Source organism: Pseudophryne corroboree, chromosome 2 (assembly GCF_028390025.1).
Source record: "Pseudophryne corroboree isolate aPseCor3 chromosome 2, aPseCor3.hap2, whole genome shotgun sequence".
NCBI lineage: Eukaryota > Metazoa > Chordata > Amphibia > Anura > Myobatrachidae > Pseudophryne > Pseudophryne corroboree.
Window position 1 is genome coordinate 915,898,234 of NC_086445.1, and position 18,076 is coordinate 915,916,309.

The 18,076-nt window shown below is 46.4% G+C and overlaps 1 protein-coding gene across 2 annotated transcripts in view; it reads right to left on the reverse strand.

Annotated features, from left to right (window-relative positions):
• Positions 1-18,076, reverse strand: part of SMG6 (SMG6 nonsense mediated mRNA decay factor) — a 547,213-nt gene that overhangs the window by 33,164 nt on the left and 495,973 nt on the right. For both annotated transcript variants that reach the window (XM_063956128.1, XM_063956126.1), the window contains 2 exons: positions 15,796-15,972; positions 5,466-5,609 (listed from right to left, as the gene is read on the reverse strand). In XM_063956128.1, coding sequence (XP_063812198.1) covers positions 5,466-5,609; positions 15,796-15,972 — 321 coding nt within the window. The remainder of the gene's footprint in view (positions 1-5,465; positions 5,610-15,795; positions 15,973-18,076) is intronic.

An 18,076-nucleotide genomic window follows, 5' to 3' on the forward strand; every position in this document is an offset into this window, starting at 1 on the left:
CCACAAGCTCGCTGCCTAGGTGTCATTCTTGACTCTGAACTGTTCCCCACATTAAATCTCTCTCAAGATCATGCTACATACATCTAAGAAACATAGCCAAAATACAACCACAAGACACAGCAGAAACTCTAATCCATGCTCTCATTATCTACCGCATTGATTATTCTAATAGTCTCCAGACATTCTTCAGTGAGAATTTTATTCGTTGACTATAGTTCAGCTTTTAACACCGTTGTTCCCACTTCTTTAATTAACAAATTGACCCAGATAGGTGTGGACAGTTTTGTCTGCAGATGGATCTTTGACTTTTTAACCAATAGGCCTCATGTAGTCAAGATCAACAATAAAATTACAAACGAGGTAACGATTAGCACAGGTGTGCCACAGGGATGTGTGCTGAGTCCGTTACTTTACTCCTTGTTCACCTACGATTGTGTTTCCAAATCAGACAAGGTGCACATACTTAAATTTGCGGATGACATTGCCATCGTAGGGCTTATTAGTGGTAATGACGACTCAGAATTCATATTCGAAGTAAGTAGGCTAGAGAAATGGAGCCAGGATAATCATCTAATTCTTAACGTTACAAAGACAAAAGAGATGATCTTGGACTTTAGGACAACCCATCGGTTTACTTACAGGCCTTTGGTTCTGGACAAGCAAGAGGTCGAGACAGTGACATCTTTTACATTTTTGGGTATGATCATATCTAATGATTTGTCATGGCATTGCCATATTGACAAAGCCATAAAGAAAGCTCATCAACGGTTATATTTTTTAAGGAAACTGCGTTCAGCAGGAATATCTGAGCCAATTTTAGTCAATTCTTACTCTTGTACTATTGAGAGTGTGCTTACTTACGGTATTTCCGTTTGGTATGGAAATTGTAATGTAGCAGAGTGTAAATCGCTTGATAGAATTGTTAAAACTGCCGGAAGAATAGTCGGTTTATCATTGCCAAATATCCAGACCATTTATGAAAAGAGGCTCCTTAAGAAGGCCAGGAGTATATTGAGTGATGAAACTCATCCCAATTACAGGGTATTTACCCTGCTTCCTTCTAATTTACGTTATAGGTCTTTGTTGTTTAAGACTAGTAGATTGAAACATAGCTTTTTTCCTAAAGCAATTAGTATGCTAAATGGTTTAGAGGGTAGATAGGAGTGTTGTACCTGTTTACGTGTCCACTTGTGTTCTTATGGGTTTTAAAATATTTTATGGTGTTTTATTGGCATTTGTATTCTTGTGATATCTGCTTGTTCATTCGGAAATCTCAATGTTTGTTCACATGTGAATATCTAATGATAATAAACTCAAACCAGTCTTCCCAAAATAGGCTCTCACCACTACAATCCATTTTGAATGCAGCTGCGAGGCTAATCTTCCTTGCTAGACGTTCATCGTCTGCAGATCCGCTTTGTCAGTCCATCCATTGGTACCAGTACTCTACCGTATTAAATATAAAATACTTTTACTGACATATAAGTCTATTAACCAAACAACACCAACATACATCTCTTTACTCATCTCAAAATATCTCCCTAGCCGACCTCTCTGCTCTGCACAAGATCTGCGTCTCTCATCCACACGCATTACTTGTTCACACTCAAAATTACAGGGCTTTATCCGGGCTTCACCCACTCTGTGGAATGCCCTCACACGCACAATAAGATTCGCCTCTAGCCTCCAAACCTTTAAACGTTCCCTGAAAACTCACCTCTTCAGACAAGCCTATCAAATTCCAGACCCACCCACATAACCGTCAGTGTTTCCCTATCTAAATACATCCTCTCTGTACAGTACACATAACATCACATATCTTGTCTTACTTTATTCTCACACCCTCCTGACACTTGGCCAACATTGCGGGGTGATCACATCATACAACCCATTAAGAACCTAGCAATCTGATGGACCATTATGCAATAGGTAGCATCTATCCTTGTGTATCAATGCCTATTTCCCCATAGATTGTACGCTTGCGAGCAGGGCCTTCCTACCTCTATGTCGGTCTGTTTTTACCCAGTTTTGTTCTATTACTGTTGTTCTAATTGTAAAGCGCAACGGAATATTCTGAGCTATATAAGAAACTGTTAATAAATAACTAAATAAATAATTTTTTTCCTCAGGTAAATCCGTGGCGCCAGCACTGCATGATACAGGAGCGTCTGCGGATTTCCCGCCCTGTGTAGCAGACGTTATTGGGAATATAGCCTTAGAGCGTATCAGTACAATATAGCCAGACAAACGCAATACCTGACAAAAAACCCCTAAGATATGTGACTGCAATTGCAGAGCACAAACAGAGGATTTAAGTGGTATGAGATGACTGAAACACACAGTGAAAAATACAAAACAGTATATCCTGTGGAACACTATATGGTATATGAGACACTGACGCACTTAGACCCCCAGGGCACAGAATATAGTGATAGCAATATGTGTGATACACAGAATAGAAACCACACAGCAGCTATAGGTACACACAGTCACAGGTACAATGCAGAAATTATTACATATAACCAATAAAACTGCACTGGACTAGTAATACTACAAATAGATATGTATGTATACAGATATAACAATACACAGTAAACACTGGATGTATATCACAGAATACTTGTACTAAATATTCATATAGTAGTGCACTTGTTATTAAATAACGCTGTCTAAATGACATGTAGAATACTTAAAGTGTCCTGTAAATGCACAGTGCTGATGAGACAGGCGGCTTTACAGAGGAGACAGTGCCCAGCAGTCCCAGGATCAGCGCAGCTATGTGAAATGGCGCCCAAACACTGACAGGGAGTGAGGGAGAGAGAGAGAAATACAACTCCAGGGCAGGAACACCTGCTGTAGATGGTGCCTGGAGCTGGGGGAGGGGCTACAGGTCAGCGCCTTATCCCCTCTGCTGGACTTCACCTCCGGGTACTATGGAGCCTATAATAAACGTATTTTAGTAAATCTGACCTGTGCTCCCTGCCAGTGCCATCTTAACAGCAATGTAGGCCCCTGGGCACATCAATGCGCTTGGCCCCCTACCCATCCTCCAGTGGTAGAGGCAGGAGGTGCTATCAGCGCCAGCTTTGATGTTTCGCGGGCGGTAGGGGTTTTTCTGTCTGCCGCTCATCATGTAGGACCTGGAGCAGTAATTTCCATTAATTACTCCTTTACTGCACAGATGGGGCTAAACTGTAGAAGGAAGCATTGGGCTGAATGAAGAAGCCCAGGTACATGACTTCCAGGGTGGTAGGGGAGGGGGGGATAGTGGAGTTGGCTTAATATTCATAATTTTCTGGTGGGAGGGCAGCTTGCTTGACTGCAGGTATCTCAAGTTCCTGAAAATAGATTTCTTAGTTTTAATGAGATTAAAAAAATGAGAGACCCACCTTTCAGGAGGTTCTGGGGACTTGGGGATCAGAGCTCAAGAGCCAGAGCAATTCACCAATGAAAATATAAAACTGCATATTAGGCGTGTGGAGCTGGAACAGGGACCAGCTGCTTGAAGGCTGATATCTCTGGTTCTGGGCATAGTAGAGAAAAGCTGTCAGTATCCACCAAGATGGGAGAGTCCCAGCTTTTGGAATATACCCTCAGAAAAACTCCAAGTCAGACAGAACCTGAGATATCTGGCTGGGAAGAGCAATTAACAGGCTTGGATGGGGACCAGCGCTTTCAAGTCGGATATCTCCGGTTCCCCAGGGACGATTTTCAAAAATCTGGTACCCCTGGAAAGAGGAGACCCTCAGCTATCAGCCTAGGGTCTGTATACTCCTGGGGCCCTTAGGAAAGAGCCCATTGAGCCCATATGAAAAGACGGCCCTGCTCCCTGCCCTGGTGGATATAGTGGGGTCCCTGCACGGCCACAGTGTCCATGCCAGCGGCGTGGTCCGTATCCTGGGACCGCGACCGGATCGCGATTTCGGCGGGTCCCACCTGGGGGACCCTCTTACCTCCTCCCTGAAGTGCGGCCACGCGATCCAGGAGAGCAGCAGCGGTGGTGTGCCTGATGAGACCGGAGCGCCTGCGCTGTAAGTACCAGGCAACCAGGGCGCGGGAGTATGCAATGCTGCTGGGGGAAGTGATGGAGCCGCAGCACAGAATGTAAACATGACATACACAGCATCTAGTGCCTGTGCTGCGGCCCTTGAAGTCTTCTTTCTTCTAAAAACGCTATTAGGGCTGCCTAGCGCTGCCCCCCCTGTTAGTGACCTGCACTGCAGGCACCAACTTCCAAACTGAGCTCCAGTGCTTGGAGGCGGGGCTATAGAGGAGGCGGTGCAGTGCATCCTGGGAACAGTCAAAGCTTTAGCCTGTTGGTGCCTCGGATCAAGATCCAACTCTACACACCGATGTTATTCCCTGTTGAATACCAGTGTACCCTGCTGCAGAAATAGTTTTTATGTGCTGCCGACTAACACAAGGGAGCGCCGTGTGCCCCTCACCAAGGGTCAGATGCAGGCAGAGGAGACCTACTGCAGCCCAGCACACAGCAGCATGTAAAATAAAACACAGATGAGTGCACTTTCAATAGCAGCTGGTATGGGGATTGGTTAACTCCCCTACTAGTATAGATACAGAGAATAATATTATATACCAGCGCTGGCTGTTTGAAATCACATTAAAAAAATAGTAGAAAACTATTCACAAGACGGTAGGTATTACAATTTGCATAATGAATTTAATATACAAATCAAATAAAACAATTAAATATTGTCACAGTGCTAATTAGCATATTGAAGGATGACACATTCATTTGACTCTTTTTAGAGCAATATCATACCCTGGCTAGGACATTCTCTGGAATCCTATCCACATGAAGTTATCAACGGTACTGATATGTAGCCGATCAGAACCAGGTGAAGTCCCCAATCTTATCCAGCAATGTGCAGAAGCTGGGTTTAGGAGTCTGTTACTCTGGGATGGTTAATTAGTCCAAAGAATATGGCAGTCCAATAAATACCAGGGTAGAAAGATGATGAGAGTAAAAATTGTAATGTCTGTGTCGTCCAGGCTCAACGCGTTTCGCTGGTTCAAACAACACAGCTTCCTACTCAATGAATGTGTAATCCTTCAATATGCTTATTAGCACTGGGACAATATTTAATTGTTTTGTATATTAAATTCATTATGCAAATTTTAATACCTACCGTCTTGTGAATAGTTTTCTACTATTTTTTAATATGATTGATTTCAAACAGCCGGCGCTGGTATATAATATTATTCTCTGTATCTACACAGAAGCATGTGCTGGTCTGGGGAAAGAGGCTGCTGTGGGTGATAGGGCACACTGACCCGGGCCCCTTCAACAAGCCTGGACCCGGGTAATTAGTGAAGTACATATCTAGAAAGCACCAACGCAAATGTCCTGATACTGTTAGGATGGCGACTGTTTTCTCCAAGAGGTTTATCCATTTCTAGAGATAAATACATTCCTCCACCACTACACTCAGCACAGGGGTTACCTGAATCTTCTGTTGCCGACGTTTCTGCTCCTCCACCTTCCTTGCCAGTGCTTGCTTCTTGGCCCGTAGCTCCCGGAAGTCATGCTCTGCTCCGCTGCTTTCACTCTCTGAATCTTCAGCGTACTCTTCAATTACTACATCATCCTGGTTTAAAACAGTTTTATAAACAGTTAGGGTGAGCTGCAATTCCATGAAAACTACTCTGCTCTACTGAAAGAATTCTGTAATTTATCAGGGACAATGGGCGAGATGTAATACGGTCAGAGATCTCTGGAGGTGCGGGATGCTGGACAATCTCAGACATTTTTTTTAAAGGGGCAATCACTTACAAGACATGATTTTGCCTTGTGATTGCCCCTTTAAAAAAAAAGTTGCGTAAGACTGATATGAATGTCTAAATGTGCTCTACAAAGTGCTGCGTAATATGTGTCATAAATACATGTTAATAAACATGGCGCAAAATGATCGAGTCACAGTATAAAAAAAAATAAGAATTTACTCACCGGTAATTCTATTTCTTGTAGTCCGTAGTGGATGCTGGGAACTCCGTAAGGACCATGGGGAATAGACGGGCTCCGCAGGAGACTGGGCACTCTAAGAAAGAATTAGGACTACTGGTGTGCACTGGCTCCTCCCTCTATGCCCCTCCTCCAGACCTCAGTTAGGGAAACTGTGCCCGGAAGAGCTGACACAATAAGGAAAGGATTTGGAATCCCGGGTAAGACTCATACCAGCCACACCAATCACACCGTACAACTCGTGATACTATACCCAGTTAACAGTATGAATAACAACTGAGCCTCACGAACAGATGGCTCATAACAATAACCCTTTAGTTAGGCAATAACTATATACAAGTATTGCAGACAATCCGCACTTGGGATGGGTGCCCAGCATCCACTACGGACTACGAGAAATAGAATTACCGGTGAGTAAATTCTTATTTTCTCTGACGTCCTAGTGGATGCTGGGGACTCCGTAAGGACCATGGGGATTATACCAAAGCTCCCAAACGGGCGGGAGAGTGCGGATGACTCTGCAGCACCGAATGAGCAAACTCAAGGTCCTCCTCAGCCAGGGTATCAAACTTGTATAATTTTGCAAACGTGTTTGATCCCGACCAGGTAGCAGCTCGGCAAAGTTGTAAAGCCGAGACCCCTCGGGCAGCCGCCCAAGAAGAGCCCACTTTCCTCGTGGAATGGGCCTTTACTGATTTAGGATGCGGCAGTCCAGCCGCAGAATGTGCAAGTTGAATCGTGGAGCAGATCCAGCGAGCAATAGTCTGCTTAGAAGCAGGAGCACCCAGCTTGTTGGGTGCATACAGGATAAACAGCGAGTCAGTCTTTCTGACTCTAGCCGTCCTGGAAACATAGATTTTCAGGGCCCGGACTACGTCCAGCAACTTGGAGGCCTCCAAGTCCTGAGTAGCCGCAGGCACCACAATAGGTTGGTTCAAATGAAACGCTGATACCACCTTAGGGAGGAATTGGGGACGCGTCCACAATTCTGCTCTGTCCATATGGAAGATCAGATAGGGGCTTTTACAGGACAAAACCGCCAATTCTGACACCCGCCTAGCCGAAGCCAAGGCCAAAAGCATGACCACTTTCCACGTGAGATATTTTAATTCCACGGTCTGAAGTGGCTCAAACCAATGTGATTTTAGGAAATCCAACAAAACGTTGAGATCCCAAGGTGCCACTGGGGGCACAAAAGGGGGCTGAATATGCAGCACTCCCTTAACAAACGTCTGAACTTCAGGCAGTGAAGCCAGTTCTTTTTGAAAGAAAATAGACAGGGCCGAAATCTGGACTTTAATGGAACCCAATTTTAGGCCCATAGTCACTCCTGACTGTAGGAAGTGCAGAAATCGACCCAGCTGAAATTCTTCTGTGGGGCCTTCATAGCCTCACACCAGCAAACATATTTTCGCCATATGCGGTGATAATGCTTTGCTGTCACATCTTTCCTAGCTTTTATCAGCGTAGGAATGACTTCAACCGGAATGCCCTTTTCCATCAGGATCCGGCGTTCAACCGCCATGCCGTCAAACGCAGCCGCGGTAAGTCTTGGAACAGACAGGGCCCCTGCTGTAGCAGGTGCTGTCTAAGAGGCAGAGGCCAAGGGTCCTCTGAGATCATTTCTTGCAGTTCCGGGTACCAAGTCCTTCTTGGCCAATCCGGAACGATGAGTATAGTTCTTACTCCTCTCTTTCTTATTATCCTCAGCACCTTTGGTATGAGAGGAAGAGGAGGGAACACATAAACCGACTGGTACACCCACGGTGTCACTAGAGCGTCCATAGCTATCGCCTGAGGGTCCCTTGACCTGGCGCAATATCTTTTTAGCTTTTTGTTTAGGCGGGACGCCATCATGTCCACCTGTGGCCTTTCCCAACGGTTTACAATCAGTTGGAAGACTTCTGGATGAAGTCCCCACTCTCCCGGGTGGAGGTCGTGCCTGCTGAGGAAGTCTGCTTCCCAGTTGTCCACTCCCGGAATGAACACTGCTGACAGTGCTATCACGTGATTTTCCGCCCATCGGAGAATCCTTGTGGCTTCTGCCATCGCCATCCTGCTTCTTGTGCCGCCCTGTCGGTTTACATGGGCGACCGCCGTGATGTTGTCTGACTGAATCAGCACCGGCTGGTTTTGAAGCAGGGGTCTTGCCTGACTTAGGGCTTAGTTCCAGAATATTTATGTGTAGGGAAGCCTCCTGACTCGACCATTGTCCTTGGAAGTTTCTTCCCTGCGTGACTGCCCCCCAACCTCGGAGGCTTGCATCCGTGGTCACCAGGACCCAGTCCTGTATGCCGAATCTGCAGCCCTCTAGAAGATGAGCACTCTGCAGCCACCACAGCAGAGACACCCTGGCCCTCGGGGACAGGGTTATCAGCCGATGCATCTGAAGATACGATCCGGACCACTTTTCTAACAGATCCCACTGAAAGATCCTTGCATGGAACCTGCCGAATGGAATTGCTTCGTAAGAAGCTACCATCTTTCCCAGGACTCGCGTGCAGTGATGCACCGACACCTGTTTTGGTTTCAGGAGGTCTCTGACCAGAGATGACAACTCCTTGGCCTTCTCCTCCGGGAGAAACACCTTCTTCTGTTCCGTGTCCAGAATCATACCCAGGAACAGCAGACGCGTCGTAGGAACCAGCTGCGACTTTGGAATATTCAGAATCCAGCCGTGCTGTTGTAGCACTTCCTGAGATAGTGCTACTCCGACCAACAACTGCTCCCTGGACCTCGCCTTTATAAGGAGATCATCCAAGTATGGGATAATTATAACTCCCTTCTTTCGAAGGAGTATCATCATTTTGGCCAATACCTTGGTAAATACCCTCGGTGCCGTGGACAGACCAAACGGCAATGTCTGGAATTGGTAATGGCAGTCTTGTACCACAAAACGGAGGTACACCTGGTGAGGTGGGTAAATGGGGACATGCAGGTACGCATCCTTGATGTCCAGTGATACCATGTAATCCCCTTCTTCCAGGCTTGCAATAACCGCCCTAAGCGATTCCATTTTGAACTTGAACCTTCTTATATAAGTGTTCAAGGATTTTAAATTTAGAATGGGTCTCACGGAACCGTCTGGTTTCGGTACCACAAACATTGTGGAATAGTAACCCTGTCCCTGTTGAAGGAGGGGAACTTTTATTATCACCTGCTGGAGGAACAGCTTGTGAATTGCCGCCAGCACTACCTCCCTGTCCGGGGGAGTAGCTGGCAAGGCTGATTTGAGGTAACGGCGACGGGGAGACGTCTCGAATTCCAGCTTGTATCCCTGAGATACCACTTGTAGAACCCAGGGATCCACCTGTGAGCGAACCCACCGGTCGCTGAAGTTCCGGAGACGGGCCCCCACCGCACCTGGCTCCACCAGTGGAGCCCCAGCGTCATGCGGTGGATTTAGTGGAAGCAGGGGAGGATTTCTGTTCTTGGGAACTGGCTGTATGGTGCAGCTTTTTCCCTCTACCCCTGCCTCTGGGCAGAAAGGATGCGCCTTTAACCCGCTTGCCTTTCTGGGGCCGAAAGGACTGTACCTGATAATACGGTGCTTTCTTTGGCTATGAGGGAACCTGGGGTAAAAATGTCGACTTCCCAGCTGTCGCTGTGGAAACGAGGTCCGAGAGACCATCCCCAAACAATTCCTCACCCTTGTAAGGCAAAACCTCCATGTGCCTTTTAGAATCCGCATCACCTGTCCACTGCCGAGTCCATAATACTCTCCTGGCAGAAATGGACATTGCATTTATTCTAGATGCCAGCCGGCAAATATCCCTCTGTGCATCTCTCATGTATAAGACCACGTCTTTAATATGCTCTATGGTTAGCAATATAGTGTCCCTGTCAAGGGAATCAATATTATCAGATAGGGAATCAGACCACGCTGCTGCAGCACTGCACATCCATGCTGAAGCAATGGCCCTCATTCCGAGTTGATCGGTCGCAAGGCGAATTTAGCAGAGTTACACACGCTAAGCCGCCGCCTACTGGGAGTGAATCTTAGCTTCTTAAAATTGCGACCGATGTATTCGCAATATTGCGATTACTAACTACTTAGCAGTTTCTGAGTAGCTCCAGACTTACTCTGCCTGTGCGATCAGTTCAGTGCTTGTCGTTCCTGGTTGACGTCACAAACACACCCAGCGTTCGCCCAGGCACTCCCACCGTTTCTCCGGCCACTCCTGCGTTTTTTCCGGAAACGGTAGCGTTTTCAGCCACACGCCCTTGAAACGCCGTGTTTCCGCCCAGTAACACCCATTTCCTGTCAATCACATTACGATCGCCGGAGCGAAGAAAAAGCCGTGAGTAAAAATACTTTCTTCATAGTAAAGTTACTTGGCGCAGTCGCAGTGCGAACTTTGCGCATGCGTACTAAGCGGATTTTCACTGCGATGCGATGAAAAAGAACGAGCGAACAACTCGGAATGAGGGCCAATAGCAGGTCTCAGTATAGTATCTGAGTGTGTATATACAGACTTCAGGATAGCCTCCTGCTTTCTATCCGCAGGCTCCTTTAAGGCGGCCGTATCCTGAGACGGTAGTGCCACCTTTTTTGACAAGCGTGTGAGCGCTTTATCCACCCTCGGGGATGTCTCCCAACGTACCCTGTCCTCTGGCGGGAAAGGGTACGCCATTAGTAACTTTTTAGAAATCACTAGTTTTTTATCAGGGGAAGCCCACGCTTCTTCACACACTTCATTTGGGTTCACTACGGCTGGCCGGCGGTCGGGCTCCCGGCGACCAGCATCCCGGCGCCGGGAGCCCGACCGCCGGCTTACCGACAGCTTGGCGAGCGCAAATGAGCCCCTTGCGGGCTCGCTGCGCTCGCCACGCTACGGGCACGGTGGCGCGGGCCACACTATTTTATTCTCCCTCTATGGGGGTCGTGGACCCCCACGAGGGAAAATAAGTGTCGGTATGCCGGCTGTCGGGCTCCCGGCGCCGGTATACTGAGCGCCGGGAGCCCGACCGCCGGCAAACAGAAGACCACCCCTTCATTTAACTCATCTGAAGGGGGAAAAACCACTGATTGCTTTTTCTCCCCAAACATAATTCCCTTTTTAGTGGTACTTGGGTTAATGTCAGAAATGGGCAACACATTTTTCATTGCCGTAATCATGCAACGGATAGCCCTAGTGGAATGTACATTAGTCTCGTCGTCGTCGACACTGGAGTCAGACTCCGTGTCGACATCTGTGTCTGCCATCTGAGGTAGCGGGCGTTTTTGAGCCCCTGATGGCCTTTGAGACGCCTGGGCAGGCACGGGCTGAGAAGCCGGCTGTCCCACGGCTGTTACGTCATCCAGCCTTTTATGTAAGGAGTTTACACTGTCGGTTAATACCTTCCACATATCCATCCACTCTGGTGTCGACCCCGCAGGGGGTGACATCACATTTATCGGCACCTGCTCCGCCTCCACATAAGCCTCCTCATCAAACATGTCGACACAGCCGTACCGACACACCGCACACACACAGGGAATGCTCTGACTGAGGACAGTACCCCACAAAGTCCTTTGGGGAGACAGAGAGCGAGTATGCCAGCACACACCACAGCGCTATATAAACAGGGATTTACACTACACAAAGTGATTTTCCCTATAGCAGCTATAATACACAGTATTGCGCCTAAATTTAGTGCCCCCCCTCTCTTTTTTACCCTATTGAGCCTGGAAACTGCAGGGGAGAGCCTGGGGAGCTGTCTTCCAGCGGAGCTGTGAAGAGGAAATGGCGCCAGTGTGCTGAGGGAGATAGCCCCGCCCCTTTTTCGGCGGGCTTCTCCCGCTCTTTATATTAATATTATGGCAGGGGATTTTTACACATATATAGTTTATTAGACTATATTATGTGTTTTTTGCCATTTTAAGGTAATCTAATTGCAGCCCAGGGCGCCCCCCCCCCAGCGCCCTGCACCCATCAGTGACCGGAGTATGTGGTGTGCATGGGGAGCAATGGCGCACAGCTGCAGTGCTGTGCGCTACCTTAATGAAGACCGGAGTCTTCAGCCGCCGATTTCCAGGACGTTCTTCTTGCTTCTGGCTCTGCAAGGGGGACGGCGGCGCGGCTCCGGGACCGGACGACCGAGGCTGGGCCTGTGTTCGATCCCTCTGGAGCTAATGGTGTCCAGTAGCCTAGAAGCCCAAGCTAGCTGCAAGCAGGTAGGTTTGCTTCTCTCCCCTAAGTCCCTCGTAGCAGTGAGTCTGTTGCCAGCAGATCTCACTGAAAATAAAAAACCTAATAAATACTTTCTTTACTAAGAGCTCAGGAGAGCCCCTAGTGTGCAACCAGCTCGAGCCGGGCACAGATTCTAACTGAGGTCTGGAGGAGGGGCATAGAGGGAGGAGCCAGTGCACACCAGTAGTCCTAATTCTTTCTTTGAGTGCCCAGTCTCCTACGGAGCCCGTCTATTCCCCATGGTCCTTACGGAGTTCCCAGCATCCACTAGGACGTCAGAGAAAAAAAAGTTTCAATCTTTCTTAAAATGGGGGTGGTATGGAAGGTAGATAGTAACTAGGTCGACCACTATTAAAATCGACAGTAACTAGGTCGACAGGGTCTCTAGGTCAACATGTTCTAGGTCGACAGGTCAAAAGGTCGACATGAGTTTGTTATGGGGTTTTTTGTGTCGATTTCTTTGTAGAGTGACCGGGAACCCCAATTAGTGCACCACTTCGCTCGCGATGCTTCGGGCAAGGTGCCTCGCTCCGCTACTGCTGCGCTCGCCACAGGTTACCGTTCCCAATTGTAGTCCACGTGGATCATCAAGTATGAAAAGGTTGGAAAAAAAAATTGTGAAAAACTCATGTCGACCTACAGACCCCGTCGACCTAAAGACCGGATCCCTTTTAAAATATGCCACTTCTACAGAAAACCTCTAAAGCGACAGGTCCTAGGTCAAAAGGAGCTGGCACAGGGATTTGAGCAAAGGGTGCTAGCGAGTCTCCATGTTGGTGAACGACTGGGCACCCTCCTCTTACTCTACCACTCCCTCCCACCTGTACTTTCAAACATCCGTACATCCTGCCTTCTGGCTATACGAGTGAAATAAACAGTTTTTCATGTACTATGGGTGTAGTTCGTTGGGTCGACAGTAACTAGGTCGACCACTATTGGTCGACAGTGACTGGGTTGACACGGTTGTTAGGTCGACATGCAAAGAGTTGACAAGAGAAAAGGTCGACATGAGTTTTTTTTTATAATGTTGGTGTCTTTTTCATAAAGTGACCGGGATCCCCAATTAGTGCACCGTGTCCCCTCGCATGGCTCGCTTCACTCCCCATGCTTCGGACAAGGTGCCTCGCTGCGCTTGACACAGGTTACTATTCCCAATCGTAGTCCACGTGGATCATAAAATATGAAAAAGTAAAAAAAAAATTAAATAAATGTGAAAATCTCATGTTGACCTTTTCATGTGTCGACCTAGTGACCATGTCAACCTCATGCATGTCAACCAATAGTGGTCTAACCTAATGAGTGTCGACCTAAGTGCTGTTTACCGAAAGACTGGATACCATGTACTATAGTGAAGGGATCAGTCACAGGGACAGGAACACTTCTAAATAGGGATCTGGGGACAAGCCTCAATAATAAAGGCAGCTCGTGCAAATGACAGTCCATGGCTATCCCCTTCCCCAAGTTCATCCTGGGAAGGAGGAAGGCAGCCTGCTCACACACAGCTCAGTCTCACTTCCTCGTCTAAGGGCTGCTCATCACCAGCGGAGGTTTAGAAAGAGGTGTTTCAGCTTATGTGGTGAGAGTCTGTTGAGATCAGGAGTTAAATGTGGCTCCTGGTTAATTTGTGAGAGGTCAATTGCTAGTCAAAAGGGTATGCAGATTGTGTGTTCAGCTTTCGTGAGATGCTGGGTGCCCGGGTCCCGCCCCCTAACCAAAGGGGAACTTCTCACTTACCAAATGACTAAGGGCATTAACGACTAATATTTGCGAGTGAAAGGAGGAGGGGACACCCCAGTGTCAGCAGCAGGTCACAAGTTCAACGCGTCTGAGGGCTAGCTCGTGAGAGAATTCTGTCCATTAAACAACTGCTTGGGATTAGAACTATATAGGATAGGATGTAGTTATGCAGAGACGGACATGCAGTGGGGTCCATCTTGGAATTATTTTTGTAACCGGTACCAGTGAAATGCATTTACTAAAATAAAAAAATAAAATAATAATTTTACTGCGGTGCATTATGTGCAGACGCATTTTATCCTTACTGTATATTGCTCAAGCTGAAGAACTCATTTTACATTTATGTGGAAATAAGTCTATTGTTTGCCGGTGTAAAGTGACGTAACGTGAAGTTTGCTGTGTCTACTGCAGAGTTTTTATTGGTGACAAAATTGCTGACCTTATTTCGTAGTGGAGACTTTGGTGGTGTCTCATTAATTTGATAGGATCATATCACAACCACTTAATTATTTCAGATGAAAACCTGGGGATGTGTAATGGAAGAGCCAATCACAAGCTACAAATCCCACACACGTCCTCCGCAGCCATTTTAAAAATAAATAAACGAGGCGGTTCTGCAGAGCCCTGGGAAAAATGGGCCTCTGGTTAGGGAGCACTTTAAGAAAAATTATTCCTAGGTGGCAGTGTAGTTTTAACAGCAATCACACCTCACTTTAATCGGTCTAGAATGAAATATCTGACAATTAACACATATGTACCATTCAGAGCTATTTCACTTTTAACTCTTTTTGTTAATGCATACAAGTGAGAGAGGGCGATAGGTCTGTCACACAATTTGTGCTTTGACTGAAACCTCCATATACATTTAACATCTACACATGCTTGAAAAACAAGGTCAGGCATTTCTTTCTTCCGCACTTAAACTGAGGTTGCAGCCAGGGCATGCTGGAAATTGTAGCCACTGGATGCCTGCCTCCATTTTAGGTAATGATTTTATTTGATGGTTAAGAGATAGAAGTCATGTGCTTAGAACAATTAAAAGTAGGTTTAACTGAAAACCAACTATGGATGAAACACACATTACACGGCTGCCCTTGCGCTGGATCCGGTGGATACTTGCAATGGTTACTGGGTAGTAAAATGAACGCCAATGTAGCCGTAATGCTTGTGTATTTTATACGTGTCTTTCTGTAAAGTGCTGACCAGACATTACCATATAAACAGCATTTTCCGCAGTAGGACTGGAATATGTATAATACAATAAGACTGGATATCAGTGATTACATGTGGCTGCAGCGCGATCGGTATATTGCTAGATGTGAACAAGTACATGGGAGGCAGAGCGGAGTTTCTCCCTCAAACGCCTTAATCAGATCAGGATGTGAGGGGCAGATTGGGTTCAGTGGAGGGGGTAGTGGGATGGGTGCTGTCAGCTCTTCCTGTACGTGTCAAATAGACTTCACCCTGTGAGCAGCACCAAGATGTACACCCACAAACTTTATCCCCAATCTGAACTCAGCACCCCCTCCTCTCCTCCTCATTCTCCCCTGTCTCGGCTGCAACACATTATTATTTAAGAAAAAAAAAAAAAAAAGCCTTGAAATTAAAATAATAGCAGAGATGATGGATGTAGTGTAGGGGCAGGGACACTTGAAAATACACATTGAGATGATACAAGAAAGAATGCAGATCGGCATAATGGGGGGTGGCACGTCTGCACAGACGGAGCGACTGGCACAGAGGGACTAAGGCTACACATACTTGGCACATCACTTAAAAATCCAACCGTCTCAAGAAATAATAGAAGGAATCTCAGATTTATTGTCTTTTCTGGGTTGCGTGTATATCTTACCACTGGCTCAGTGGGTAAACCCCCAGTCTCCCCCACTTTTTAACCAATACCTGATCTTCCAGTTTGTTTCCCTCCGGGCTTCCTGTTTCCTTTCCTATGGCGTCTGGGACGGGTGCCACTGACACATACTTTCCACCCTTGAATGCCAGCAGAGGCTCTTCTTGTCCACACAGTGCTTCCAGGAAATATTTCAGCACTGTGACCCGCTTACAATCCGCAGCAATAATCTGGAGAGGGAGGAGGGGGGAGAATAGATAATGAGAAAGGAAAACACTGAGCAGAGGCAGAAGTAATGAGGGCCAAGTGTTTCGTTAACCCTCTGAATCTTTCCTGCATTTAATACTACACCATCAATGGTTAATGTGTAGACTGCGTGTGGGCTGCGTGATGTTACTTGTTAATCCAAAGGGCTCTTGGCTAACAAAAAGCATTTGTTTCACTAAGTAATACCAATAACTAATAAATGGTATACCAACATGGAGTGTGCAAGAGATATGAAGCACAATTAAGGTCAGGGGACCACATAGGGAAAGGAAAAAGGCAGCTTGTGACTCTTCAAGTGTTGTAAAACTACAGGTCCCAGCAAACCCTGCAAGTTATTTGATGGGGTTTGACGTTTCATAACATCTGGAGAGCCACAGGACTGCTATGAAAGGACACTGGTTCTTAAACAAATACCTAATTACAAGGAGAGAACTGCAACTATACTAGATATAGGGGTATTTTCAACTGAAGTAGAAAGCTGCCGTCTGTCGAAAAGACGTCAGTTTTCGACTTTTTAAGGTCGAATCGTGATTCGACATATTCAATATAACCCCAAATTTTTCGACAAGTCGATGAATTCGATTGGTCGAAAAACACGTGGATCGGTGGAATAGCTGCCGATCCACATGCTTGTGTCAAAAACGGTTGTGTCGAGAACTGTCTGTTTTGGCCCCCTTTTCGACCATCTCAGTTCGACTTTAAAAAAAAAGTCGAGTGAGATGGGGAGAGCCGAGGCGGGGACGGGGAGAGCAGCGCTGGAGGATGTCACAGCCGCCGCTCACAGCAGCATCCACCTGGCTCCAGCAAACGAGACCTTGCTTGCTGCTGTGAGAGAGGGGGAGACGGGGAGCGGCGGCTGTGAGAGGGAGGGCGGCTGAGAAAGGAGGGACTGGGAGGGCAGATGGGGGAGAGCCGCGGGCAGACGGAGGAGAGCAGCGCTACAGCAGCGGCTATCTCCCCCATCTCCCCTCCCACATCTCAATTCGACTTTTTTTAAAAGTCGAATTGAAATGTCCATTGTATAGCCCAGGTCGGATCCATTTCGACAAATGAATGTCGGAATAGATCTGACTTCAATTGAACATACCCCATAAAGTGTTAAAGAACAGCCTAAAAGTCACTACTGTGGGTGTAAACAACTATATACAGACCAGGGAAGCATACAGGGCCTTCTGACCAATATCATATGCTCCACAAAAATTCAACCATTACTCGGATAATTATTAATACGTTAATGCCAATGTATAGAAAGGTTTTTGTTCTTTTAAACAGATGTTTATTAAAATTCAGCTTTAGTACAATAAGAGATGAGTACATCTATATATTTTATATAAATATATAAAATATATAGAGAATTGAACATGGAATTAAACATGTACAGTAGCCGCAATAAGCAAAAGAAGCAGAGTAGATTTTCCCAATATAACTAGGCACAGGAATGGCTAGACAACGGCAGGGTGACAGGCCACCTATAATGGGTGACAGACAGGGGAAAGAAGAAAAAGTGTATGCGGCTTGAGAGTGAAGCTAATTGGGAGTGGAAAACTGCAAAAGAAGGGCAATCACCCACTTGATACACAAACAGGGTATTGGGATATTTTGAAATGAGGCCTAGGGTTCCCAGATTTACCAAATGGATTCAGCGGAATCCCGGATTATACTCATAAACTCCATTTAATTTGTGCGCCAATTTCTGGAAGGGATATTGTAAATAAGAGGAGCACGAGGGTGCCTTCAGGAGGTAGCAGTGTACCATGTGATAGCTGGCACATTCATTTGGGTGACAGGTCACAGAAGGGAAAGAGAAAGGAGAAAATATGCATAACATCAATATTCAAAAGAGAGCTAATGAAGTTCTGAATGTAATCGCCAAAGGGGAGCTAGCTTACTGCAGCTTCATAGGTTTTTTTCTTAATAAAGTACTTGCATAATAATTTCAGCCTAGTCTGTGTCTAATAAGGCTTATTTATAAATTGTTTTTCTTTTATGGAACAAAAACCTAGATGTGAGCAATTTATGCAATCATATGTGAAAATAATAAATATTATACGTTGACCAACATTAGTC